We start from the raw sequence: 12,169 nt of genomic DNA, 5'->3' as shown, positions 1-12,169 counted from the left end.
GCCAGAGGGATAACCGAAAAGCTGTTGACACCTGCAGGGCTGTAGCCATCAGGAGTCTTAAAACCGCTCTGGAAAACTCACACCAGGCTTGAACTCCCCTGGAGCTTGCTTCCTTCCCTCCCCTCCCTCTCAGAAGTGAAAAATAGTAAGAATAAAAACAAAAGTAGGAAGAATCAATTAAAATCACCCCTAATTCTAACATCTAAGGACCACCGCTCTGGACCTGATGCTACATATCCTTTCAAACTCTTTCTCAGGCAAATCTTTACATAAAATGGCTAAGATGCCATTTATCTCTCACTTTATGTGCCAGGCACAGTGAGGATTAGAGGCAGCATCTCATTTAACCCTCATACAATGAGACACAACCACCCTAGGATGCAGGTTCTATAATCGTTTCCATTTTACACAGTGAAGAAACTGAGGCCAAGGAGGTAAAACTACTTGCCCATGGTCACTGGGCTGGTACTCAGGGGAGCCACATCTGGAACCCAGGTCTGTCCTAACACCGGAGGGGAAGCTCCCACCTGCAGCCCAGGTTCCCACCAGTGTCACCTGAGCCATGGCCACAGTACCTGTCTGGGCTGAGGTTCTGGCCAGTGTCAAAGGCTCGTGCCACCAAGATCATGGACTGTCTGTCGCCAGCTTCAGCTGCCTTCAGTAAGTAATTAAATCCTTTGGTTTTATTCTCTTCTGTCTCCTGTTAACACAAACCAAAGACGGGGAGAGAAAAGGAAATGAGGCTTACACGGGAGGGGCTGCCAGAATCTCACTCATCAATCTTTTCCCTGTTTCTTGAATTGTTTTGAGAGCTCCAGGCTGGGGCTGCTGTAGAATTGCACATCGTGAGAAAGAGAACAGGGCTTCCCCTGCTGCAAAGAGCTCCTGGGGGTTCCCATCAGGCAGGGAGAAATGGAAGCTTAGCTCACTCCCGCTCACTCTCCTCTATCTGCTCTGATTCCTCCAGAGACCACATCATCTCTCGCCTCCAGCAGGGGCTCCCTGCTTCCAATTCTTTTTACATTTTTTAGCACCTTTATTGAGATATAATTCACATAACATACAACTCACTCATCTAAAGTGTACAACTCAATAGTTCTTAGTATAATCACAGATTGTGAAACCAGCACCATAATCCATTTCAGAATATTTTCATCAAGCCAAGAATGATTCAAAACACCACACCCCCTAACCATTACCTCCCAATGGTTCCATCCCACCCAGCCCTAGGCAACCACTAATCTACATTCTGTTTCTAGAGATTTCCCTATTCTGGACATTTTATATAAATGTAATCATATAACAAGGGGTCTATGGACTTCCCTGGCGGTCCAGGGGTTAAGAATCTGCGCTTCCCTTGCAAGGGGCGCGGGTCTGATCCCTGGTCAGGGAACTAGGATGTCACATGCTGCCTGGCTCAGCCAAAAAATAAAACAAAACAAACAAACATGTGGTTTAGTGTGACTGGCTTTTTTCACTTGGCGTAAATTTTTTTAAAATAAATTTATTTATTTTATTTATTTTTGGCTGCATTGGGTCTTCACTGCTGCGTGCGGGCTTCCTCTAGTTGCAGCAAGCGGGGGCTACTCCTTGTTGCGGTTTGTGGGCTTCTCATTGCAGTGGCTTCTCTTGTTGCAGAGCACGGGCTCTAGGCGCACAGGCTTCAGTAGTTGTGGCACGTGGACTCAGTAGTTGTGGCGCACAGGCTTAGTTGCTCCGCAGCATGTGAGAATCTTCCCAGACAAGGGCTCGAACCCGTGTCCCCTGCATTGGCAGGCGGATTCTTAACCACTGTGCCACCAGGGAAGCCCTGGGATAGTTTTCAAGGTTCGTTCATACAGCTTCTATCAGTGTTTCTCTTTTATGGCCAAATAACATTCCACTGTGTGAATGTCTCACAATTTGTTTATCTGTTCGTCAGTCATCAGGTGACGGGTATCTGGGCTGTTGCCACTGTTTGGCTGTTATGAATAATGCTGCTATGAACACCCATGTGCATAGTTTTTGTGTGGATGTATGTTTTTCTTTTGGGGGGATATATATACCTAGGAGTAGAATTGCTGGGTCACGTATAACTCTAGGTTCAGCCTTTTGAGGAGCTGTTTCCCACAGTGGCTGCAGTACTCTGCACTCCCACCTGCTTCCATCCTGCTTCCCCGACATCCATCCAGAGAGATGCTTTAAGCCCAGGTCAGGTCATGTCACTCTACCAAAGCTGCTCTGAGACTTCCTGTCTCACTCGGAGACAAATCCAAAGCCCTCCTGTCAGCCTATGAGGCCCTTCTCAACCTTCAGGGTTCAAGAAGTGTGGCTGGGGCTACCAGCTGTCTGCCATATGCATTCTCCTCTGCCAGATTTTTGCTGGCACATGGCTGACCAGCTAAAAACTACATTTCCCAGCCTCTCTTGCAGCTGGAATCAGCGTCCTAATAACAAGAGGCCTATCCACTCTTTTTTCTTCAATGTATTTGTTTTTAGTTTTGGCTGTGTTGGGTCCTCCTTGCGGTGCGTGGACTTCTCATTGTGGTGGCTTCTCTCGTTGCGGAGCATGGGCTCCAGGCACGTGGGCTTCAGTAGTTGTGGTGCACGGGCTTAGCAGTTGCGGCTCGCGGGCTCTAGAGCGCAGGCTCAGTAGTTGTGGCACAGGGGCTTAGTTGCTCCACGGCATGTGGGATCTTGCCGGACCAGGGCTCGAACCCGTGTCCCCTGCACTGGCAGGCAGACTCTTAACCCCTGCGCCACCAGGGAAGCCCGTATCCAGTCCCTCCTGATCTCACTCCCTGTCACAATTTCCCCCCAGCACTTAAGAACAATGCTTGGCACAGGCAGTGCTCAATAAAGGTCAGTTATTTTTACTTCTGTTGGAAATATTTTCATTTGGTAATTAGTATCTGTATTACAACCTTATCTGCCTGAAAAGTTTGCTGTTGTGAATAAGAACCTAGGACGGTGCCCAGAGTGTAGGAGATACTCAAAAAGCATGTGCTGGATAAACGAATGTCTTAGCAAGACAACAGGAAAAGGTCCTAAGAATGGGGGCTTTGGGGAAAGCGGGAGATGGGCCAGCAGCCTTTCAGGGCATGTGGCCATGGTTTTCTTTGCTGCCAGATTCTGTCCTGGAGGGAAAGGCCTTTGGGACACCTGCAGATGAGAAAACCGAAATAGCTTCTACATCCCTTTACAAAGGTGCTCGGGTGCAGCTGGTGTAAACAGCCTGAGATCACAGGGAGCGTCACCAGGGAGTCTCAGCGAGAGTGGTCTCCCCAGTCCTGGCCCCTAAACACTCATCCTGGACCCCGGCATTCCTTTATTCAGGCCTCAAACCCTTCTGAGTGTCCTCTCTGTGCCAGATGCTGGGAGAACAGGCCAAACGCAGTGGGTACGCTGGAGCCGGCTCTGCAGGCTTGTGAGAACCGATGTGAAAGCAAGCCAGTCGTAAAACACAGCCATTATTAGAAATTAAATTACGTAAACTTACAATTAAATGAAAGGTAACAAATACCCAAAGCTCATCACCTCCTAACTATTTTACTGTGTTTTACTGTTGTCTGTCCTCTTGAGGTTATTTATATCTATTGCAGGGTTTCTCAACCCTGGCACTACTGGCATTTTAGATGACATAATTCTGTGTTGCAGGGACTGTCCTGTGCATTGTAGATGTTTGGCAGCATGCCTGCCCTCTACCCACTAGATGCCAGTTGCGTTCCCAGAGCTGTGACAACCAAAGATGTCTCCAGACACTGCCAAGTGTCCCCTGGAGAAGGGGGAGGCAAAATGACTGGTGGAGAACCACCAGTCTGTGGAATCTTCATGATGGAAATGCTATGTGGAAATGGTATGCTGTGGTGCATTCCCTCCAACTCCGTGCTCGGCGATGTCATCTTAGCGCTTGCACATTGGCCATGGTAGAAGCAGTTATACCACGAGATGGCAAAAAATATTAATAATGCAGACTAATTTGAAAGTGTGCCGTGTCTGTAGCCATTACATTGTGACTAGCACAAGAAACTGGAGAAACATTCTTCAGTATTTAAGACGATCGTCTGATTCAGCAAAGAAGCTGCTCGTATCAGCAGCAAATAAATGAAGCTCCAACTCTGACAAAGGACTTGCTTATTTCACTTTCATCTTACTCACTAAAGTAAGTGAAAGTATCAACCAGCATCTAATGTCAGAGCTTCACGCCTCCCTCAGCTGCAACCAAAGCTGGGCTACAGACATGAGTTCCACAAAAATTAGCAAAGGAATTCTGTGAGGATCTATCGACTATATAGAATTCACGATAGTTTTATGATTTGTAAACTGTATGCTCCACATTCCTTATATCAGTAAATGTATAATAAACTTACAAGTAGATGTATAATAAACATACATACATTTATGTGCAAACATTCCCTCCCCACCTGCAAGAGCCAGTTGTTAAGCATTTATCAGCACACCACTGGCTAAATGAGCTATATTCAGTCCACTCCTCAGGGAGCACGGAGACGAGAGAAAGAGGAACAGATCATCTGCCTGTCAAAATCCCCTCCCCCAACCAAGCCTGCCCTTCACCACCTAAAACAGGAAATAAAAATGGCTGTAAGTTATCCCTGACCGCACGCCAAAGGATGTATTTGACTGAACCATATGAAACTGCCAATATTCTACCCTCATGACCTACAAAAACGGTTCAACTTAATATGTCCAAGTCTGGTCACTGCAGCAATTTTTGAGATATCCTAAGAATGGCACCAACCCAAGTGTCCATCAACGGGGCACAGGTTAAATAAAGTACCTGTACAATGGAATGTTACTCAGCTGTCAGAAAGAATGAGGAAGCTGTCTCTACAGCACTGAGGGAAAAAGTCTGCAGGACACTGCAGAAATAGGGTCTTTCCAAACAGACAGACGTAACTAGTTAAGATGAGGGCAGACTGGAGTAGCGTGGGCCCTGAACTCCATAGGACTGGTGTCTTCGTAAGAAAAGAGACACAGAGGCATAGAGACACACACACAGAAAAAAGGCCATGTGAAGATGGAAGCAGAGATTGGAGTGATGTACCTGCAGATCAAGGAACACCCAAGATTGCCTCCAGTCGCTAGAAGCTAGAAGATCATGGCCTGTCAACACACTGATTTTGGACTTCTAGCCTCTAGAACCGTGAGAATGAATTTCTGTCGTTTTAAGCCCCCCAGTTTGTGGTTCTTAGTTATGGCAGCCCTAGGAAATGAATACCCTCTTGGAATTACACGTGAGAAACTAATAATGATGGTTACCTGTTAGCAGGAGAATGAGAAGGTGGAGGAAAAGGTGGGAGGGAGATTTCTCACTGTAAACCTTTTCACATTAAAAAAACTTATAGTCACATGAATGTATTAACTATTTTAAAAGTTAAATAAATCAAGGACTTTTGGGTGCCTTCCCACACCTTCTTCCAGTCTGAGACCCCCCAACCTGCTGGGCCATGGTGAGGCTCACAGAGCAGGGCTGGTGCCCTGTGCCCACACCAAGCCCAGCCTCATCTGGCTGCAAGCCTGGCCCACGTGACAGAGAGCTGGAGACATTTATGCTGGGAGCACGTGCACACCAGGGGCCTCTCAACTTCTCTAAGGAAAGGATCACACTCCCTAGGCCACGTCAGGTCCCGTCCGCTGTGCGCATGGACCAGGGGAGTGATGAGGGAGCAGACACCCTCACGGATTCCCATCACACCCATCCTGCCCGGGCCCCTCTCCAGCCTCATCTCCTGCACCTTGTCTTCACGCTCCACACTCCAGCCGCACTGATCGCCTCCTGTCTCCCCAGGGCTTGGGCCCGCGCTGTCCCCTCTGCCCACACTCCCCCTCCCACACTCTGCCTGGCTGACTCCACTGGGCCCGCAGGTCTACCTTAGGGATCACTTCATTCATTCGTTCCACAAACAAATGCAGATTATCTAGTGTGTGCCAGGTCTGTTCTAGCCACTAGGGACAGAGCTGCAACTGCCAATCAAGAAACCCCAGCTACGGCCCTTCCTCATTTATCTGCAGTAGCCTCTTCTGCTTCTCCCACCGCACCACGTCGCAATTGCCTGGGAATGTGACTGTCACCTTCCACTCAGTCCCCAAGGCCGGAGACCAATTCTATCAGCGTCAACTAACTTGGAAGTGCCTGGTCCCAAACTGATGCTCGGGAAATTTCTGAGGCGTAAACCCAGGGAGCGAAGGGTGATGGCTTGCCTGAGCCCCCGCCCCCCTCACCTTCAGAGAGACGTCCGCCAGGATGTGGTGGGGCAGCTGCGAGTACATGAGTCCCAGGCCCGCGATGGCCTCCAGCTCGCCAAGGTCGGCCGCCTGCTCCAGGTGGAAGATCGCCGACGCCCGGTCCCACTCCTCGTCCTTCTCGCAGAAGCGCCCGCCCTCATGGTAGCGCACCATGGCCAGATGCACCTGCCACACAGATGGCAGGTGGGCCTGGCTGCCTGGAGGCCGCGGCCGCAGCCGAGGGCCTCCCAGCCAGCCTGGGGGAGGAATCGATTCTTGGGGGAGGCGCCGGGTTAATGCAGAGAGGGCATCACCATACCTTCCCCAAAATGGACTTCCCGATTCTCTTCTCAAGGTCCAGAGCGTTGAGCCTCTGCACTTCCAGGGCCACGGCTGAAGGCCTCGACAGGTGGAGACGGGAGGAGTTGAGGAGATTCCACTTCTCCACACAGACCTGAAGGGAGGACCGGGCATTTACAGGCCAGAGAAGCGAGGGGCTGGGGATGGACGCACCCTCCCAGCTGTGAAAGTCGGCCTGGCGAGTTAAGGGGCGCAGGCCTGTGCGGTGTCAAGTTTTCCTGGACAAACCCGGCTCCATTTCCAGTCACTTGAATTATGCCAGCTTGTGGGCACTGAGGGACACAAGCAACAGGTAGCAACAGGACACAAAGGCTAGCACACTGCACGGCAGCAGTTCAAAGAAGTGTCTCCTCACTTATCCACCTGACTTAGGTCGGGGAGTTTCGACCCTGAGCTGCTCCTCTGCCAGCTCCCCACACAAGGCACCAGAAGAGCCTCACTTCAGACCTGGCAGCAAATCCACTGTGCTTCCCCTGTGCATCCACAGGGTGCTTCAGGAGATGGGCTTAGAAAACACACCACGTCTCCCAGCTAAAAACACCCCTGTCCAAAGTTCTCGCAGGACAGAGCCAGGCTGCTGTGTGTGTGTCTGTGTGTATGCATACTAAACAGCCTACCGTGCACAGGGCGTCCTCCACAAAAAAGAATGACCCAGCCCAGAATGTCAGTGGTGCTGGGATCGAACGACCCTGCCTCCGCACCACGCTGTGGCCTTGACCCGACTGAGAAATACCTTGTGGTAAGGAAATACTGCGTGATAAATAATCTGTGTTCTGGAAGCAGTAAGAGTCAAGCCTGCCCCGGGGATCAGGGAAGGCTCCTGGAGAAGGTGCCACTGGGGTCCAGCCTGGGAGAGCAGACAGGCCTGAGGAGGTATGACCACAGGGGAGAAAGGACCTTGCAGGCAGGAGAGAGACTCGCCTGAGCAAAGGCTGGAGGGTGAGAGGTTCAAAATGTGGTTCCGAGTCAGCTAGAGAAGAGCATTTAGGAGGGTGGTCTTTCCCACACCGGCCTGATGATAATCACCTGAGATACTTCTTCCAAGTATTAGCCGGGTAACCTGGGGAGAGTCGCTTAAGACTCCCTTTTTCTCATTCATCAAAACAGGATGAATAACATTACCCTGTCTCAGTGGGTGGCTGCAAGAATTAAATTTGGGCGGCTGCACCACGCAGCTTGTGCACACTTCCCCAACCAGGGATTGAACCCGGGCCACGGCAATGAAAGCCCGGAATTCTAACCACTAGGCCACCAGGGAACTCCCTAGACGTAAATTAATGTATACTGGAAGGCGTTGTGAGCTGAAGCCTCCAGGACAGGCCGTCCTGATCTTCTCTAATTCTCCCCGCTGATCCCGCAGCATCACACCCAGGAGCTCAAAAAGTATTTGCCGAGGGGATTGGCTCCTTTGCAAAATAGTCCTTTAGGAGACATGTGGAGCACCTGGGCAGGCAGAAGTGACATGACGTGAGGGGGAAGAAACAGAAGCAGAGTCTGAAAAAGGCAAGCACGCAGCCACGACGAGGATTCCTGGGGGCACATTACCCGTCCGTAGCTGCCCAGGCTGTCTTCGTCCGACTCATACCTCCGGTTACCGTTTGAGTGGCCCTGATGGAGACATAGATTAGAGTGATCCAAAGAGCAGCCTTCCTCCCAAGAACCTCCTCCTGGGGAACTGGTCCAGCCCTCCCAGGGGATCCTCCTCAGGGAACTGGCTCGGCGCCTCAGGAAGCTGGCACCTCCGTCTGCCAAGCTGAGAGGATGCTAGGTAACAGGCAGGACTGATGTGCTGGGGCAGCCGCAGCCTCCCTCTCGCTCTCACCACGTGCACAGACGGAACCGACTCAAAGGCACAGGATCCCAGCAGACAGGAACCAAGAAAACCGAGCCAAGTACTTCGCTTAGCCAAAGCCCCCATCGCCTGTCTATATATATTCGCAGTAACAAAGCCGAGACCAGAGGCTCCCGGCAAGACTGCCTGTAATGCACATGCTCCATTTTGGCACTTGGCAAAACCTCTAAATGGCTGATACTGCCTAAGACCACCCTCACCAGGATGCTGCTGAAAAGATACCGTAAGGCATCTTTCATCCTCTGGAGTCTTCCCGAGGGACTGCTGGAATCCCGTGCCTTTGAGCTGGGCCCTCCCACCTACCAGCACCATTCTGGCCCACTGCCCAGCATCCTCTCTGCTTAGCAACCAGAGGTCCAGCTTCACTGTAAGATGTGTCTGCCATATTCAACCTTGTGTCTAATCCCCCATGCTTGTCCCCTTACTAAACTTACTACTCCACATTACCCTGTTTTATCTTCTACCCTGCATTTATCTTTATCTGAAATGATTTATTTATTAATTTACTTTATGCTCTTACCACCCATTCACATTCCCCCCTCCGCCCCAGCTCTCTATCCTCCTGGACAACTAGGCAACAGGGGACTCTGTTCTCATTTCCTTGGGGTTCCTTACATGTTCTCTGGGCTCTGGGTCGTCCAGCTCACTCCGTTTCTCACTGGGGTATCCGCTGTCTCCACTGTTCTCAGAGTCCTGTGGAGAAAAGATGGCCCTAGGGTCTCAGTGGTCCTCTGAGTACCTGGTGGTGGTGATATCTGGAATCCCAGCCATTTGCTTTCTCTCCTTTGTCCCATCATCCCACAACATTCTCTTCCTCCTACCCTTGCTGGTTGGGTGACAAGGGAGCGGTAAAAAAATAGTGGCGAAGAATGTGGGCTCTGGAGCCAGACTGCCTAGGATCAAATCCGAGCTTTGTAACTCACCAGCTATGACTCTGGATAGCTGCTCAGCCTCTCTGAGCTTTGGTTTCCCTAGCTATGGGGATTCATTATAGCTACCTACATCAAGCGGCTGTGAGGATGCAATGAGATGTCACACTCAGAGTGTGGATCGTAGTAAGTGCCATTGTTAAGAGTGACTCACCCATTTCACAGGCAGAAAAACAAAGCCTGGCTTAAAGGATATGACCCATGGATAAAAATGCAGCATTGGAGACGCAGACCTACTAGAGAATGGACTTGAGGACACGGGGAGGGGGAAGGGTATGCTGGGACAAAGTGAGAGAGTGGCATGGACATATATACACTACCAAATGAAAAACCGATAGCTAGTGGGAAGCAGCCACATGGCATAGGGAGATCAGCTCGGTGCTTTGTGACCACCTAGAGGAGTGGGATAGGGAGGGTGGGAGGCAGGGAGACGCAAGAGGGAGGAGATATGGGGACATATGTATGTGTATGTATAGCTGATTCACTTTGTTATAAAGCAGAAACTAACACCATTGTAAAGCAATTATACTCCAATAAAGATGTTTAAAAAAAAATGCAGCACTGGGAACAATTATTTACTACAACTAAGCCCTCTGCCAAAACCGCACACATCACCTGGGCATATGTTTTATTCTTCTAGATCTGAGTTCTGTTGTGAAAAGGAACCTGGTATAATTTAGAATCTCTAAAACTTCAGTCATTTGTCTACCAACGTTGAGCTCTGGCCATATCCGCATGTCACCTGCATCACTGTTCAGCTAAAACTTCTATTTTTTTCCTCCTTCATTCCACTGAGAAACATTTCAAACACACAAATAAGAACAGAGAATCCTAAAATGAACTCCTGTGCACCTGTTGCCAAGTTTTGTCAACTCTTAACACTAGGCCTTAGTTACTTTAGATCTTTTATTTCTAAAAGGAATTAAAACATTGCTGTTAAAATTTAGACCTCTTATGAGTCCCCTCCGCATCCCATTCTCTTCCTCCTCCAGATAAAACTCTTCTCATGAATTCATACTTCTCTTTTATTATTTTTCTTTAAATAAACCATTTTATTTTACTTAAGTCAATATATATATATATATATATATTTTTTTTTTTTTTTTTTTTTTGCTGACCGCGGGCCTCTCACTGTTGTGGCCTCTCCCGTTGCGGAGCACAGGCTCCGGACGCGCAGGCTCAGCGGCCATGGCTCACGGGCCCAGCCGCTCCACGGCATGTGGGATCCTCCCGGACCGGGGCACGAACCCGCATCCCCTGCATCGGCAGGCGGACTCTCAACCACTGCACCACCAGGGAAGCCTTTAAGTCAATATATTTTTAAAAGAAGCTTGGTATCACTACCATAAATGTAAAACCTGGATCAGTCTCCTAGACAGATGGGCGCCATGGAACATACACAATGGAATCCTTGGCCTCTGGTCTGGCCAGGATCCACTCCACCCAAAGGAGATGCGTTATTCTAAAAAGGCCCCTGCCCTGGTTTCAAGAAGCACCACAGGCTTCCTACTGCCCTCCCCCAGGTCTTTGTTCTGTGTGAGCCAAACAGCTGTTCTTTTTTTTTTAACTATTTCAATTTTTTAAATTGAGGTATAATTTACAGACAACCAAACTGAAGTGTTCAGTGTGCTGAGTGAAAGGCTTTTTTTGAAACTGGATCACAGGCTATACCTAAAAGCTCCGAGCAGCCCCCTCCTCGCACCCACTCTCTGCATGACCTTGGGCCCCGTGTCCCACCCTTGGGAACCACTCCCAAGCCGGGCAACAGAGAGCCTCACTGAAACCCCAGCTCTGCAGTCCCCAGGTCAGACCCTGGGCAAGGCAGCTAACCTCTCCAAACCTCAGTGTCCTCATCTGAGAAATGGTGGAGAACAGAAGCAAAGCGCAGCAGCACAGAGGGTGGGTTCGAGGCCAGATGGCCTGGGTTTGAACGCTGGCTCCATCAGAGTGACCATGAGCAAGTGGCTTACCTTTCTGTGCCTCAGTTTCCCCGTCTCTAAATCAGGGATAATGAGGGCACTGTCTAAGCTGAGGGGACAGGTGGGAGGGAGACTTTTCACCTTGTAATTTTCTGAATCTTCTCCTTTTCAACCTACGCTGAAATTCTAAAATTCATCCTAGCTCTAACGTAAAACATAAAACCTATTCTAAAAGGAATGGAAACTATTATCTACTTATCTCATAAGTTGTTGTGAGGATTAGATGAGAATTATCTACCAAGCTCTTAAAGCAGTGTCTGCCCGCAGTGATGATTCCGTATGTGTCAGCTACTCCTACTTTTTGTTCCCACTCAATAACTCTGCAAAGCCGTCAGGAGCCAAGTTGAACCTTTGGAGCTGACAGTGCCGCTTAAGATGCTGTGGCCTGTGCGAGTGTGACGTGTCTGTGAAGCCTGTTTAAAACGTTCTAATGAATTTTTAATTTGACACCATAATCTATGTTTGTCTGAATGCAAAGATGTCATCTACAGCTTCTTACTGCTAGTCACACAGAGGCTGCAGGAAACCTGTTCTGCTTCTCCAAGCTGTGAGCATCACAGCTACCTCTGCTATAAGTTACACATCGGAGACCCAGCGTAGCCCCCTGTCCCCCAAGATAGCTCGGCCACACGTTGTGCGGCCAAACCCAACCCAGGGCCAAGCCCAGCATGTACCAGAAGGTTGCGTTATCGCTGACTCGGATTCTCTCTGCTTTAACCACCTCCAGGAACTGGAATAGACCCAGCTCTTCCCAGGCAAAATGCTGCCCTGGGTAGGAGGCTGGGATTCCCTCCCCGCTGTGCGCCTGTATCCTGCTGCCAGTG

The 12,169-nt window shown here is 49.7% G+C and overlaps 1 protein-coding gene across 4 annotated transcripts in view; it reads right to left on the bottom strand.

Moving 5' to 3' along the window:
- EEF2K (eukaryotic elongation factor 2 kinase) overlaps positions 1–12,169 on the bottom strand; it is a 59,396-nt gene that overhangs the window by 8,132 nt on the left and 39,095 nt on the right. For all 4 annotated transcript variants that reach the window (XR_003793082.1, XM_029220038.1, XM_029220039.1 and 1 more), the window contains exons 12-16: positions 9,053–9,130; positions 8,131–8,193; positions 6,545–6,679; positions 6,223–6,411; positions 576–700 (exon numbers count right to left, since the gene is read on the bottom strand). Coding sequence is in view for 3 of the 4 variants with exons in the window: in XM_029220038.1 (XP_029075871.1) it covers positions 576–700; positions 6,223–6,411; positions 6,545–6,679; positions 8,131–8,193; positions 9,053–9,130 (590 nt within the window). In the remaining variant the exon portion in view is untranslated. The remainder of the gene's footprint in view (positions 1–575; positions 701–6,222; positions 6,412–6,544; positions 6,680–8,130; positions 8,194–9,052; positions 9,131–12,169) is intronic.

Source organism: Monodon monoceros, unplaced genomic scaffold, assembly GCF_005190385.1.
Source record: "Monodon monoceros isolate NGI ecotype Baffin Bay Population unplaced genomic scaffold, NGI_Narwhal_1 Super_Scaffold_13, whole genome shotgun sequence".
NCBI lineage: Eukaryota > Metazoa > Chordata > Mammalia > Artiodactyla > Monodontidae > Monodon > Monodon monoceros.
This window is presented reverse-complemented; position numbering and strand designations above follow the sequence as displayed.